The sequence below is a fragment of the Pseudoliparis swirei genome, chromosome 20 (genome assembly GCF_029220125.1).
Source record: "Pseudoliparis swirei isolate HS2019 ecotype Mariana Trench chromosome 20, NWPU_hadal_v1, whole genome shotgun sequence".
NCBI lineage: Eukaryota > Metazoa > Chordata > Actinopteri > Perciformes > Liparidae > Pseudoliparis > Pseudoliparis swirei.
Window position 1 is genome coordinate 8,112,503 of NC_079407.1, and position 15,759 is coordinate 8,128,261.

At 43.9% G+C, this 15,759-nt stretch overlaps 2 protein-coding genes across 5 annotated transcripts in view; one reads left to right on the plus strand and one right to left on the minus strand.

Moving 5' to 3' along the window:
• The window catches only part of serpini1 (serpin peptidase inhibitor, clade I (neuroserpin), member 1), a 21,195-nt gene extending 15,195 nt beyond the window's left edge, over positions 1-6,000 (minus strand). For 2 of the 3 annotated variants that reach the window (XM_056441398.1, XM_056441399.1), the window contains exons 1-2: positions 4,976-5,060; positions 4,184-4,293 (exon numbers count right to left, since the gene is read on the minus strand). The gene's annotated coding sequence lies outside the window, so the exon portion shown is untranslated. Of the gene's footprint in view, positions 1-4,183; positions 4,294-4,975; positions 5,061-5,535 lie in introns of those variants that run through there. The other variant, XM_056441400.1, reaches the window with a different exon arrangement.
• Positions 5,023-15,548, plus strand: pdcd10a (programmed cell death 10a). 2 transcript variants are annotated; one of them, XM_056441402.1, is made up of 8 exons: positions 5,023-5,323; positions 7,938-8,132; positions 11,467-11,520; positions 11,709-11,826; positions 12,378-12,504; positions 13,627-13,705; positions 13,798-13,880; positions 14,007-15,548. In XM_056441402.1, exons 2-8 carry the CDS (start codon positions 8,043-8,045, stop codon positions 14,038-14,040), a joined length of 585 nt encoding a protein of 194 aa, XP_056297377.1. In that variant the 5' UTR covers positions 5,023-5,323; positions 7,938-8,042; the 3' UTR covers positions 14,041-15,548. The 2 variants fall into 2 exon arrangements, with proteins under 2 accessions (XP_056297377.1, XP_056297376.1); XM_056441401.1 differs by having other exon boundaries at positions 5,027-5,323; positions 14,215-15,548.
• The last annotated feature ends 211 nt before the right edge of the window (positions 15,549-15,759 follow it).

Sequence of the window (15,759 nt, forward strand, 5' to 3'; positions counted from 1 at the left end):
GGTTAACCACCCGTTATTAATCCCCGCTAACAAAGACACCCAAAGGGATGGCGAGACACACGGAGATAAAGAGGCATGAAGACAGTTAAATAGACTGAGCGAGAGAGAGAAGGAAAAAAGGACACGCAGAGATAGAAACCAACAAAAACTAGTTCGACATGTGTGGAGGACATTTGAAAAAAAGAGATGAAGACGCAAGAAAAAAGAAAAAGAGACAGATAGACACACACACACACACACACACACAGTGGGAGTGCTGTTAGGAGGTTTGAGCTGTAATTGGATCGGCCTCTATTTGAGGTCAATGGTAAAAGTGAAAAAACTGGACTTTTTCAACTGGACTAAAGACCAGAGAGACACAGGAGCACAGGAAGGTTACTAGTCCTATGGGGGAAATGTGTGTGTGTGTGTGTGTGTGTGTGTGTGTCTGTGTGCGTGTGTGTGTTTGTGGGGCTGACAGAAGTGGAGACAACAGCGATTGACGCTGAATAAGAAGTGCTAGCAGAAAGACGGCGGGGTGATGATGTGGGTGTTTGAGTCGCCCACAAACTGAACTGTGATCCTGTGCCTCACATCAGCAGGTGGAGGGTTTGGACATTGAGAAGAGATTGAGAGAGACAAGAGGGACAATTAGGAGAATAATTCAACGTGATGTGGTATTTGAGCCACAGAGTTTGAGCGAGGGCGATATATGGGTATTACGACATCACTTCAACAGTTTACATGCCCTCCTCGGAGAGATCTGTCTCTAGTCCGTCATCGTCCCTCTTCTACACTCAGCGCACTCCTCGGTGCACCAATCAATCGGCGGGATCGATCATTCCGGGTCCGTGTGTGAACCATGAGTTAATGTAAGCTGGGAACACTGGAAAAGGCTGAAAAGCCATAAAGATTTTCCTTAAATTAGTAATATTTGTAGAGAAATCAAATATCCACCATTTGAAGAAAAAAAGGCACATTCAAAATAAGTGTTTTGATTGTTAAAAAGGTAATATAGTACATTTTCTTTTTTTTAACATATTCTCTTCAAAATTCTAGAGGTCTCTTTTCTGATGATATGCATACGTCCAATCTGTGTTTTTTTAAATTTATGTTGCTCTATTTCAAGATATTAACCACTCGCAGTTTGTTGCATTCATTCAAATGAACGCATCATCCTTCTTTCGATGTCCTCTCTCCATAACTCCCTGATATAACTCCTGCCCTTGTTCTCACTGCTCACGTCCAAACTGGTATGAATGAACTGATCTGTGGGTCTTTGCTGCAGCAGAATGTTTGGGGCACAAACCGGCAGGTGGTGCGACTGTGTGTGTGTTTATTTACAAATGCTGATATATAGTTTACCCACCTTTATGTTTGTGTATCATATATATGGCAAATGTGATGTATATTAATTACATTATTGGATATAGCAGTTTCCATGATCATTGCCCACTTTTTGCTTTCCTGCATTTTCATTAAATATAAAATTCAGCTTGGCCATGAATGTATTTCAGGACAGAATGTATTTCTCACTTCATTTCCACCAGATCCTGATCTCTTCTCTTCAGGATCTGGGGATCTCAGGCACTGCACTCGCACTTTTCTCTTCCTACCTTAACGACCGCACTTACCGGGTAACGTGGAGAGGATCTGTGTCTGATCCTTGTCCTCTCACTACTGGGGTTCCTCAAGGCTCCGTCCTGGGTCCCCTGCTCTTCTCTCTGTACACAAACTCTCTCGGCTCTGTCATTCGTTCGCATGGCTTCTCCTACCATAGCTATGCTGACGACACCCAACTGATCTTCTCGTTTCCATCGTCCGAAACACGGGTGGCGGCACGAATCTCTGCCTGTCTGACCGACATCTCTCAGTGTATGGTGGATGTCTGCTCACCACCTGAAAATCAACCCTGACAAGACCCAGCTACTATTCCTTCCAGGGAAAGGCTCCCCCAGCCATGACCTGACTACCACCTTCAACAGCACTGTGTTGGCCCCTACCCTGACTGCCAGGAACCTCGGGGTAACACTAGACAGTCAACTCTCCCTGACAGCCAACATCGCTGCGACGACGCGTTCCTGTAGGTACATGCTGCACAACATCAGGAGAATACGGCCTCTTCTTACTCAGAAGGCGGCGCAGGTTCTGATCCAGGCTCTGGTCATCTCACGCCTTGACTACTGCAACTCCCTCCTGGCTGGTCTACCTGCTAAGGCCATCCGACCCCTGCAGCTCATCCAGAATGCAGCCGCTCGACTGGTCTTCAGCCTCCCGAAGTTCACCCACACCACTCCGCTCCTCCGCGCTCTCCACTGGTTACCGGTGGCTGCCCGCATCCGCTTCAAAACACTGGTTCTGGCGTACCGTGCTCTGAACGGATCGGGCCCCGTCTACATCCGGGATATGGTCACACCGTACACCCCGGCACGTTCGCTCCGCTCGGCAACAGCCAATCGACTTGTGACTCCTGCACCTCGAGCTAATCACTCTACATCCAGACTGTTTGCTGTCCTGGCTCCTGATTGGTGGAACGAGCTCCCCACTGACATCAGGACAGCAGAAAGTCTCTACATCTTCCGTCGGAGACTGAAAACACACCTTTCCCGACTATATCTGGAGTAAAACACAGATTTGCACTTCAGTGGCACTTAAATAGCTCTTACTTATGGTACTTTTGTAGTTCGACTATGTTGAGGAAATGTTACTTCCTGTATTCTTGTTGTTCTTAGTTTGTACTCTTGGTTGAAATGCACTTATTGTAAGTCGCTTTGGATAAAGGCGTCTGCTAAATGACATGTAATGTAATGTAATACTGCAGCAAATAGCAGGTTTAATTCTCGCCCAAAAGGATGCATCTTTTTGAAACCACAGTATTTATTACAAATTAACTATTATATTTACAGTAGAATATAACTGACAGAAAAACATCAACACTTCTGCGCGCACACAGACGCATAAACAAACACACACACTAAACAAGGTGCATGCTTGGAAGTGTTCAGACACAGCCAGTTGCTTCTCCCTTCCCTCATTTTGTTTCGCTTGGCTGATTTGAAAGACATTTAATTATTGAAATGCAATTAATGCAGCACTCGCTGGGAATAGCCAGGAAACACACACACACACACACACACACACACACACACACACATACACAAGCACTAACGCCATAGCAGGGCATTAGGAGGAAACAGCAGGCTTTATAACAGGCAGAGATTTAGTGATCCAGCTGCATATGGAATTAATACATTGAGAGTATGACTGAAAGGGATGCTGCTTTTCTGAATATGGAGCTGATGGAACGATGGGCCTAAATGAGGATTAAGAAGGTCATTATCTTCGTTGCAGAGATAAAGAGATCGTAGGTGGATTGAGAGAATGGGACACGAGAGGAAGCACCACTGAATTGATTCAGCTAGGATTGATGCCCACCCACCACATGGTATCCCTTTGAAATTAATATATGATTTAATCAGAAGGTGCAATAGCATCAAAATAAGATACATCATAATATTCTAGCTTGGAATTACAAAGGATGCATTTTGTTTATCAGAATACGTATTTTAACTAAAAAGCACGATGAACACAAACATACACAGACCTGTCTGCATGCAGGAATAACAAGTGGGGTGTGTGCGTGTGCGCGCGCCTGTGTGTGTGTGGGGGGGCGGGGCATAAAGGGTAGGACCACTAGGCTACTACAATCTGCCTCGTTAATTCACACACATTCACTCACTGCGCCTTTGTCTGTATTTCAATGACAAGAACAACACTGCAATGCCAGATCTTGTTTTCGGTGAGAAAAACAACAACAACTAAAACAAGCATTGCAATCCTAGACCACCGAGAGAAAATGAATAGCATTGGGTGGTGGACACACGGGCTTTAATCAATAGGCTTGAAGAAAAATGTTTGCCTCCAATGTGCGTTTCAACCCGCCCCCTGATTAAAAGCCTACACATGTTGATTATATCATCATAATCCCTTTATACCATAACAATCCTTATTACACAAACACATTCCAACAGCTTTAAAAATACAGCAACACACAATTAATTCAATGGACTAACTCCTAAATCTTTGTTTTATCTTACAGAAGCTGAGCAGGTATACGGTTTGTTGTCCTATAATATCATTCAGATAAATCAGTGCAGTTGTGGGACTGAACCAGTTGTAGGTTATTGCATAAAACGGCTCTTACCGATAAACGGTGTTAGGTATGATGGATGGATGGCTGTGTGCGGTCTCTCTCTGCTGCTCTCCTCCAGCGCCGCAGCTTGCTGCTTGTTCATTTGCCGCAGACTCCGCCCCCTCCACGCCGATTGGTCCAATAAACGTCGAACAAAGAGTATCGATTTGAAACGAAATGAGCAATTTTTCGGCTTCCGTCTTTGCTTGAGCGATCAGTACATATACTTGACCGTTATAGTATGTTTAAAAATGGTTTCAACCCTACTCACACGGCTTTGTGTTTGAAATATTATGCGTCACATATTCGTAATAATTGTATTTAACTGTGTGCTTGTTGTATTTCATCCGTTTCAATGTATATGCCCTCCAGTTCTTCATTAACACTGACACTGGCCGCATACGAACGCTCGTGCAATTATTGTTATGCACATTGTGCGTTATCGGCTAGTAACGCACATTTAACTCTAATGGCAATTTTAAAACCTTTGCAATTAAATTACATTTTCTTGTGACTGCCGAGTAATGTCATCGACAACAGTTGACATCGACAGATAACTATCTTGTCCTACGTTTCAAAAGTTAATTCCGTGCCGCGTTAACCTACATTATTTTGCTCTGAATCAACTTTAAATACGTTTTATATACACTTGTGTTTTCTATTTACGAATAAGCGCAAAAAAAATGCCCGTGCGTAGCTCTGTCAACGCAAGCGTCACAAAATACACCACCTGTCCTGTATCTCTTTGGGATTTGAAGTCTATTCCGGTGGCCACTGCAGTCGCGAAGCAGGAAGGAGACTTACCGAAAGAACTACAAGCAGCCTCTCCTGCGACACCGCCCACCCCGGCTCTCGTCTGCAGCTTTTGTCGGGCAGAAAACTTCCTGAATAAGACACCAACGCCACAACAAGAAGCGGCTGTAGTAGCAAACACCCGTAACGCCCGTCTGACGTTGTGTAACGATTCGCGGTTCCGCCGTTTAACCACCAGGCACCCGCGACGAGAGTTGATCACCTGCTCGAAACTGCTAACCTCGCGTTAGCGCTACACACTACCTGTGGGTATTGCTCCCTGTATCATAACATCAGCCACCCCCGGGCCATCTGCACGCCGCTCACCCCGCTCTTCATTGGGGAACAAGCTGCCCGCCGGTGAGTGAACCCTCTCCAGCACCCGGCGGTGTGTGTGCTTGTGTGTTTTTGTTCTTCTTTTTTCCAGTTGTGACAAACTTCTTGTGGTAATGTTGCAGTCGTTATGTCGCTGGATAGCATCAACTCCGTTGACTTCTGCCCACACACAGCTGGTGTCATTAACGAAGGTGTAGGGGCGGGGGTCTGTGTCAGTTGCAGCATGAAGAACTTACCCGCGTAGTGATTTACCGAAAACATTTGAGGAAGAATGAACGCTAGCTAGTTCGGTTCAAAACTACTAGCCCCAGTGAAAACGAAGATGGTGCTCCACCTGGAAACGTCACAATGGGTTGTAGATCCATGGTCACGTTGGAGAGCTCAGCCCTGGTGGCTTCAAACACAGGTAGCGATGCAACATTGTGGTTGTAAACTTTGTCTTCTGTGATTTTTACGTTTTTCTTCAATGTCTAATTGTAATGTTTTGCACAAATGACTCCTAAATGTGTCTAACAGACGTCTGTCCTGACTGGCATTCGGCTTGCCATGGCAGGTGAAGGGAAGCACAGGTCCAACTGATGACATTAATTCATATTTCTGTTTCACGAAGGTGAGCCAGAATACCAGAAGACTGTCGAAGGCACATCTAAATATAATATATGATCATTTGTTACACCTGTGGTTGATGAGTTGAAACGTCCCCCTGGGTAAAGTTGTATCAGATGCCTGTGGGCATGCATCTGATACAACTTTTATACAGAGTTGGAGTATGGTATACACTTTCATATAGAGATGCTACCGTTACCCCTCCTTTACAGGCCTCACAGTTTACTCCATCCACGGGAGAAATATTGGGCTAAGACGGACCGTTACACATTAATTTAGGATTCATTGTGTTTTGGGAGTTACCGAACAGTGCACTCATGTCCTTAACACACCCATAACCTGTCATACTTCATTTAACATCTGTCCAAGAAGGACAATGTAGTTTCCCTCTACAAAGGAAATACGCATGGCAAAGGTTATTCCTACTTTTTCCAGTTAACCCTCCTGTTACCTTCAAATGTAATAAACATCTTTTACCAGCAATTAAAACCTCCAGAAAATTATTAGAATTCATATTGTTTCCCAAGTTTAGGTGTTCGGTACTTTATGTTTGTTTGTTGACTGCCCATTAAATAAAAAGCCCCCCCTCCACCCGATACATCCAGAATACTTGTTCACGACTATGGAGAAATATGCAGATCACCATTAAAATCTCACTGATTGACCTCACATTATTATATTATATTACTTCTAAGTACATATTTCTTATATCAAATTGACCCCAAAGAACACCGATGCGTACAAGTTGTGTACAGGACGTTGAAAACATATCATGTGAATTTTATGTTTACCCAGTTGTCCCCAATAAATTAGGACAAGTCATGGAATGTGAAGCAAAAAAATCCTGATGTTAGTAATTTGTTTAGAGATGTTAAACACCCAATGGGGTCAAATTGACCCAAAAGGTCACAGGAGGGTTTAAAAAAATGTGTATTCATTTAGTTCATGTCAAAGTTACACATGTAGTTAGATGTAAACTCCCATTCGCAAGCGTTGTGGGTAGCGGTGCCAAGAGAACCATTCCATTCCTGGAGCCCCCTCAGTCAAGGTCCAAAGCGAGCTGAGCCGATACTAGAAGGGTTAACGCTGCAGACCACTGATTGGTCAGAGCCAACCATCACTAGCACAAAGCTGCTGTTTTTAAATAGCCCAAGCTACCATTATTAGCAACTGCAATTTCTAATAAACTCACTTGGTTAACTGCAATTTTTTTTTAAAAAGGAAAGAAAGTCAGCGTACAAATTACAATTCCATTTTTTGATGAGTGTGTCATAGTGCATAAAGCATCTAATAAACTTAAGAGCCGTCTTAGTTGCGGTGAGAAAGGACTACAAAGTCACCGTCAGCTTCTCACGTGGCGACGCACTGGATTCATGAAGACGAGGACAGACGCACATGAAGACGGAGTCCTGAAGTCAGTGTCCCTGCCCTGCGTGCCAAAAGGATGTCCTGTGAGAAATAGAATGAAGAATGGCGCCACGTTAGACAATGTACCAGTGTCTCGCAAGAAACGAAGGCGGACGCAACACGGGCCAATAACATGTCCCGCTTATTTTCACCGGCGCGGCGGAGCAAAAAAAAAAAAAATCCCTGAACATGTTTGCCAAGGTTCTATATTTATCACAGTGATATTTATATTGCAGCAATACTACTGGAGAGGGTGTTCCTTTTTGAGGGATGACTCATGGCAGGTTTATCACCAGTCAGGACAGTGAAGCGCACACACACCTCTCAGTCATGTGGCGATCACGTCTGTGACTGAAAGACTTTCTGGGAAGTGGCAGATGGCTTATATGGCATCGAATGGGGAAATAATAAAGCTGCTAAATTGCTGGAAATGTTGTAATGTGTTTTAATAGTTTTTTCCATCTTCCGACGAACCAAACTTTCTCTCTTTTCAATGCATTCACATTTAAACACACGTAGTTGAAGTGGTTAAATCGGTTAACATTTTTTTGGACGCCTTTCTTTTCATCCCTTACTCTCGTCCTTTCCATCCATCCATCACCGGCCGTCTCTTCGACTTCTCCAGGTCCGGGTCTGCTCCCATTCTGTCAGGCGCCCGCGAGTGATTGAATGAGTTGAAACTGGCAACGGGGGACAAGCGCGCAGACAAAGAGCCATCGATTGGTCAAGGATGACCATGGAGGACACGAAGAATGAAGCCGACGCTGCCGCAATCGTCTCCATGGCTCTCTACACCGTGATGTATCCCGTCTTCAACCAGGTGAGGAGTGCGGGCTGTCCGTTTACGTGACACGAAACAAAAGAAATGTGGATGTGTGTTAAATATTCAGGTGAAGTCGACGGGGTCTTAAAGTGTGTCTCGTGAAAAGCCTGGTGCACTTCGACTGTTTGATTTAGTTCTGTGTGAGGTTCAAATGTTCATGCTGTGGCCATTTTTTGGTTTTGATGAGTCGTAACAACTATTGGATGAATTGCTGTGAAATGTGGCGCAGGGACTCGTGTTCACCAAAGGATGGAAGGAACAAACGTTGCCCACCGGACTTTTCATCCGGCGCCATAACAAGGTCAAAATGTAGACAAACAAAGATGGTCCACATTCAACCTGCTCAACCTCAGCATCTCAGCGCTGTTAATTTGCATTTAGCTAAAAGGCCCCCCCCCCCTTGTGGGTCGACCCCCACAGAGCCGCCGAGCAAGCTTGTTTTCAATTCTCCGGCTGAGCATTCTGAAAGAGGAACAAATTAGGGCTGCAACAACGAATCGATAAAAATCGATTATTAAAATAGTTGGCAACGAATTTCATTATCGATTCGTTGTGTCGCGCGATTATTACGGTGCTCAATAAGTCACGGAGTATAAAAAAAGTTGAGTTGAGCGCAGAGCGGCGCAGGGGAAACAAGAGCGCAGCGGAGGGTGAGCAGAGAGCATAATGCTGCGTTGTTAGAGCCAATCAGCGCTGAGCTGCTCCTCTGTTGATGAATCTAATTGGCTGCTGCTGCTCACGTGGCGCTAGATGCGGAAGTCATTCACGCAGTCGGAGACATTCACGGAGCTGAGTGCGCCTCCGGGTGACGTCATGAACCCAGACACCAGGGCGCTACATGTCACGACGTGTGTGGCATTTCCACAAGAGTATAACGTAGAAAACATGGTTATTTATTCCGTGGTGGATAGCGGAAAATATTTTTCCATGGAGAAAGGCAACGGAGATAAGCCACGACTCGCTGTGAGCGCTGCGCTGCGCGTGCAGACAACATTTAACGGAGCGGAGCAGCGCGTGCGCTCTGATCGCTCTTTTAATGAAGTATCGAGACAAAAAATATGCTAAATCACATCGTTTTTAACGTACGGGTACTTTGTTAGTATCGCTGCACCGTGCAGCGTGACAGCAGCAGATGTAGCGGACTAACATTCAAGCTAACCTAACTTCCCAAACGCTGTGGACATCTGAACGCTGATTGGCCGAGACGCGACACGTCCATCAAAGATGTTTTATTGCGAAGAGCACCACTTCACATTTTTTCCGCGTCTCACTGAAATCCAGGTGAAAATATCCAGGTGAAAAAAATAATAAATCGGAACGCGTCTCTGATATTGTTCAGGGGGCGGGGCCACATGGGGACCACTGCTCAGGAGAGGAAAGCTGTCAGTCTGTTTGTGACGGTTCATCACCATGGTGACCAGTGAACAGGTTCATCACATGCTGACCAGTGGGTCTCCAGGACCTTTCCATGACTTTAAACCAAATTTCCATGATTAAACATTTTGTGAAAACTCTGTCTACGTGACAAAATGTAGTATTTAAACTAACAATGAGAGTATATATACCGTGTAAATTAAAATTGGAATAAAACACATTTGCATTACTTTTCCAAATATTTTGGGATTTTATTATTTTCAATTACTTTTCTAGGCCTGCTAATAGCCATTTAAAAATTCCATGACTTTTCCAGGTTTTCCATGACCGTACGGACCCTGTTTTGAATAAAGGGTTGAAAATTAAAGTTTTTTTGTTTTTTTATCCGATTAATCGATTAATCGATAGAATAATCAACCGATTAATCGATTATCAAAATAATCGTTAGTTGCAGCCCTAGAACAAATATTAACTATTCACGATACAAATCCAAAATTGAAATTCCATCAAATACCCAGGAGTGTAAAGAGGTGCGTGTGATGCATCAAAGGACGAAGAGAAACATCCGGCCTTCCTAAAAAAATGACTTCCCTGATTTGGCTGAAAACAAATGAAAACCTTCCTAATGTCAACGAACGGCACACATTGAGATGCATAGGGCGACGTCATACTGTACCACGGAGGATAAGAGTGCTGCGTTGGAAAGCTCGGTAATCAGTTCAACTTTTTATTCAAATTGGGAATAAATTGGGGGCATGCCCTCGTTCTCAGAGGGCTTGCGAGAACAATTAAAACTTAACAAATGAACACGAGTGAACGAGAAACAAACATCCAGACGACAATAGCACACGGTGGCCTTCGAGTGCGGAGTAATTTGTTTTTCGTGGTTTTTAATTGGCCTGTGTTTGTGCAATTGTGTTACATTTTTAAATTGTTCCATGTTTGTGCAGCACGACGCACGAAAAAAAACAAAAACTCTAACTTTAGCTTTGAAAAGTAGATTTCCGGGGCCCTGGTGGCCTCTGGGTTTGTGATGCTGACATGCAATCCTCGCACGACATGATTCCATGTTTTTGTTGTTGTTGAAGCTTGATTGAAAATGGATTGATTTTTATTTTAAATACATGCGAGCACGTGATGTGCGACCTGACAGACATGAATTACAGTCTGACGAAGTGAGAGATTCTGTAATACCAAAATATTGAGCTCAGAAGCAATGGAACAAACTTAATGTTTCGAGGGTGACAAACGTGTTTGTCAGTGTCTTTCGGCACACACACACACACACGCATTAGAGAATCGGTGATACCAGGCGTTGTAATTTATATGAAAGGCATTTCATTATAATTTGAATTAAAGACATTTCATTATTTTTGGGCTGTATAATTTCTAATTCTGTGGCTTTGAGGGAGAGCAGGTAGTTTGATGTTCAAAGCAAATCAGTTTGACGGTAACTTTTTTTTATTCGCGCTTTTATGTTGTTCTTTTATCACGTTCTCAAATCGATATTTCTTCGCTTCCTTCATATAACCCCCCCCCCCCCTCTCAGTTCAGCGCTGTGGCTCAAAAAAAGGTTTACGGAAAATGTAATTATTTCCCACGTCCTTAAAAGTTTGGCGATTTGCGCAAGTGCAACAAAGTAGTCCACAGTGTGCACATTGACAGACAGGAGTTATAGTTTGAAGTATTGACGGGCTCTGCGATAACAGAATGTCAGCTCAGAGGGATGGAATCGACAGATAGATGGACTGAGGCAGCTTTTCACAGGACAATAACATGGTGCCCTCCATGGAGACGGCAGGATTCACGGCTTCGATGTGCTTCCTGCAGAATCACATTTCAGGACAGAAGAGGCCATGATAAGAGGGAGTCTGTCTGTGTGTGTGTGTGTGTGTGTGTGTGTCTTTGTGCGCGCGCTGTGGCTTATGTTTGTGTATTTGTGCATTATGACTTGCAGTTGGAGAAAGTGAACTTATCGGCAGCACAGACCTTGAGAGCAGCCATTATAAAGGTAACACACTGAGTTTTATTCGATTTTGTTTTTGTTTTTGTGGATGAACTGCCATCTTTGTTGTAATACCTGGCCTCATAACTATCACAAATCACAGATATGGACTGACGATCTGTGGAGTTGATACATTCAACGCCACGGAGATGATGAGGGTTGACTGATGTGTGTGTGTGTGTGTGTGTTTCAAGGCAGAGAAGGAGAACCCCGGCCTGACCCAGGACATCGTTATGAAAATACTGGAGAAGAAGAACTTAAAAATCAACTACAACGAGTGTCTACTTCGCATGGCTGCAGACGATGTGAAAGGTGAGATGCTCTCTGAACGGCGCATGCAAGGAGGGGGAGGGGGGGGGGGGCATCAGCGTGTTCCACAGCAGGTCAATCATTATCAGGGCGTATTAAACTGGCCAACACTAACTTTCTGGCAGCACGACCAGCGACTTGGCTTCACTTTGGGTTTCTGTCGAGCTCCTGCTCGTCTTCCATTTGACCAGTCCGCCACCAGGGGGAGCTGTTTCTCCACAAATCAACCGCCCTGCCCGTTCTCCAGCGGTCCTTCGTTTCCATCTGTAATTGAATTCCTTGCGCGGTGTACAGTGATTGATGGTAGTAATGAATACACACACTTTAGATGAATTTTAAATGTACCTCCTGCATGGTACCGCGTTTTTTCCCTCAATCCTGCACACATTCACACTTGATCCCGTATTCATCGTATACATTTGCAGTGCAGACCGCCCTTATGAATTGCTTAATTTCGGCGTCCCCCGAAGCTGATTGCGTGTGTGTGTGTGTGTGTGTGTGTGTGTGTTAGTTTTGTGATGCGTACTTTTTCCCTTTCTTCCCGATGTTTTCAGAGTTCACGATTGACAGGCGAGAGCCCGAGTTCCAGGAGCTGAACGAGAGAGCCCGAGCTTTGAAACACATCCTCAGCACCATACCAGATGAGATCCATGACAGAGGAGGCTTCCTCCAGAGTATCAAGTAAGGCAGCTCTGTGCGTGTGAGCGTACACCAGTTTTAATAATGTATGAAAGTTTCACTTTGAACTCCCTTTGTTAATCCTAAACATTGCCAGGAAATGTCTCCAGAGGACATTTTTTTCCCCCCAAACATTCCAATGCGATTGAAATCTTTTTGCTTCATTGTTAATCGTTTGGTGCCAAGACCAAAGATGTGATGCATTGTGTGTGTGTGTGTGTGTGTGTGTGTGTGTCTTTGTGAGGAACTCCCTCATTGCATAAACACCCAAAGGCACATTTTAGACGAGGCACAACTGAATACAAAGTCAAAGAGAAGACACCAGTGGGTGCAAATAGATTCAAATTCACACTCTGCAGCTAAATGGGACGAAGGCGAGTTAAACATCTTTCCGGAGTTCCTTTGGGGAGTTTTGCGATCAGAGTCCACACAAACAAACGATTTCATGCACACTCCGCCCTCTTGGCGTCGGTGCATGCGCTGCATGCTGCGTACGCACATTTAGCCGTTGTTTTGGGGGCGAATAAAATACGCAATGACATCACATGTCCATTTGCGACCTTGGGAACAGCTGCCCTTCAAAATAATGTCAACTCAACGGTGTCATCCTGTGACCCAAATTGTAAAAAAAAAATCTATGAAATATATCTTAATATTCAACATTTCGTCGTATGTTATGGATTAGTGAAGACTAAGCCGTAAGGTCCCCGTATGCCATTTTATTTAGTGGTCCACCACACTATACACGCACACACACACACACACGCACACACACGCACACTGAAGAGGCACGGTGAAAGACTTTTCATTTTCCTGGCCCACTTTGTCATTATTTTCGATCGAATTCAATACTCTTAGCGAGTCACTGCTTAAGTTACTTACTCAGCCGAGGGCTTAGAAATGAAGTCGATTCCAAAGGAATGCTGAAGAATGAAAGTTATGAAACCGCGGATTTCGGGTGCATACCGGGAGAACAAGTTGAAGGTGAAAGCCTGCTCGTGAGAAAAGGAAGAAAGGGAGACACTGCAGGATCAAGGAGCTGTATCACTGCCTCACAACAACAGACAGATTTTGAGATTTTCATGCACTTGTGTGTGTGTGTGTGTGTGTGTGTGTCATCCTCAGAGACATTGCCAGTGCCATCAAGGAGCTGCTCGACACAGTTAATACGGTCTTTAGGAAGTACCAGCATCACAATAGACGGGTAAGTAGACGCATGAAGAAAATGAAATGCATTCCCACAAATGTAGTATCTGTGAAATAAGTGCTGAACGGCTGTCCGTTCCTATTGGCTAGGCGCTGGAACAGCAGAAAAAAGAGTTTGTGAAAAACTCCAAGAGCTTCAGTGTCACTCTCAAAACCTACTTCAGAGACGGAAAGTAAGACAATGTTTCTCGTTTTTTCTCATTCGCTCATTTTCTCTTTAACAGTAATGTGTGTGTATACATATTAAATATCTGTACACACACAAACACACCATATAAATGGTTGTCGTTTGATCACAGCTCCGCTTCTATCAAATCCGCCATTGCTGAATAATTCCCGTGACCCATTTCCTGTGGCTTCATGCTGGCTCGTATCCTCTGAAGCCTCACATTCTCCATTCCGGCCTGATGAAAGTGTTTCTCGGATCAATCCTAATGTTGTTGCCATGGTTTCTTTGCTGTATGATTGACTCGTGTGTCCTTGTGTCTCTGTCACACTCGTTTCCAGAGTGATGAACGTGTTTGTCAGCGCCAACCGCCTCACCCACCAGACCAACATGATACTGCAGGCCTTCAAGACTGTGGTGTAGCAGCCCACGAGGACACGCACACACACACACACGCACACGCACACGCACACACACACGCGCACAGACGTTTTTATTAGAGAGTAGGTGATATGAGGCTTTGTAATTTGTAAAGACATTTTATTATTTTGGGCTGTATAATTTATAATTGTGTGGCTTAGACGGGAGAGCAGGTGGTTTGATGTTCAAAGCAAATCAGTTTGACAGTCAATTGCCAGGGATTTTTTTATTCTCTCTTTTATGTTCTTTTATCAGATTCTAAAGTAGATATTTCTCGGTTCCGTTATAGATTTTCCCGATCAGTTCAGAGCTCTGTGGTTGTGAAAAAGTTCAGTAAAATGTGATTATTTCCCATGGTGATTGCACAAGTCTAAAAAAAGTGGGAAATAAGTGGTATTCAGTTTCCATACATTTTCCCACATGTTTGCACCTTTCCTCGTTTTATTGTCATTTCTCTCGGGGATAATCTTGATCTATACGGTGTGATGTAAATTGAAGTTATGCCCTGCCTCCATCGGCTTACTTCATGATCGAGTTCCATCTGTCGGGAGCACGACCTGGAGAAACTGTTCAATATCTTCTTTCTTCTTCCTGCACGGTTCTGGTGGGCGCTGCTTCGGCCCGGGCGTGATGGACACGGCCGCCCCGGGCGAGCAGCTGTGCTGTCAGAAACATCTGTCACATCTTCACATTTACTGTCCGCTTACAATTTATCGTCCACGATATAAAAGACCGATAGAGGTTGAAAAATGACCCGATCCAAAACTTAGTAGGAAGAACTATACGATGTGTTGGGGAAGTGTTGTACCCAGTCAGTTTTGTCAGCTGTTTCTAACTTTTTTTTTCTTGGGATCCCTTAAAAAAAAATAGTTTTTCTTGTGACACAAGGTGAGCACTTCAATCACATGCATTTTTTTCCCTTCTGTGTTTAATTTAAAGGATTTTGAAAGAACTGAAGTGGTTGATGGTATTTTTTACTCGGGGGAGATAAATAGCTTAATAAATTTTTTGTGGATTCCCTTTTTGTCCTGTATTTATCCAACAATAATAAACATCGACTTGAAACAATCCTAAATTGATGGTTAGGGATGTTTTTTTTAATTTGAAGAATTGAATCTTGACTTTGTTTAAACGCATGTAATCGACAATGAATGTATCATTTCTGTTTCCGTCTGTCTCTGACTCTTGCCACGGCTACGGCAAAAATAACTTGAACCAAATGTAAATAAAATTTCTCAAGAACTTCTAAACAAGTCATTTTTGCTTTTCTGTCATTTGAGGAAAAACTTTAGAAAGTGGGTCTCTCTTTAGATTTGCATTGTTGTGTGAAAGTGCTTCGTTCCCGCTCGGTTGCCCTTCGCTTGCACCCCTTTCCTCCCAATACTAAGAGCTGCACCAATTCTTTTTCTCCCATTCCGACAATTTCATTCTTCTCCCTGTATAATAGTGGATTTTCCACGGTGGAT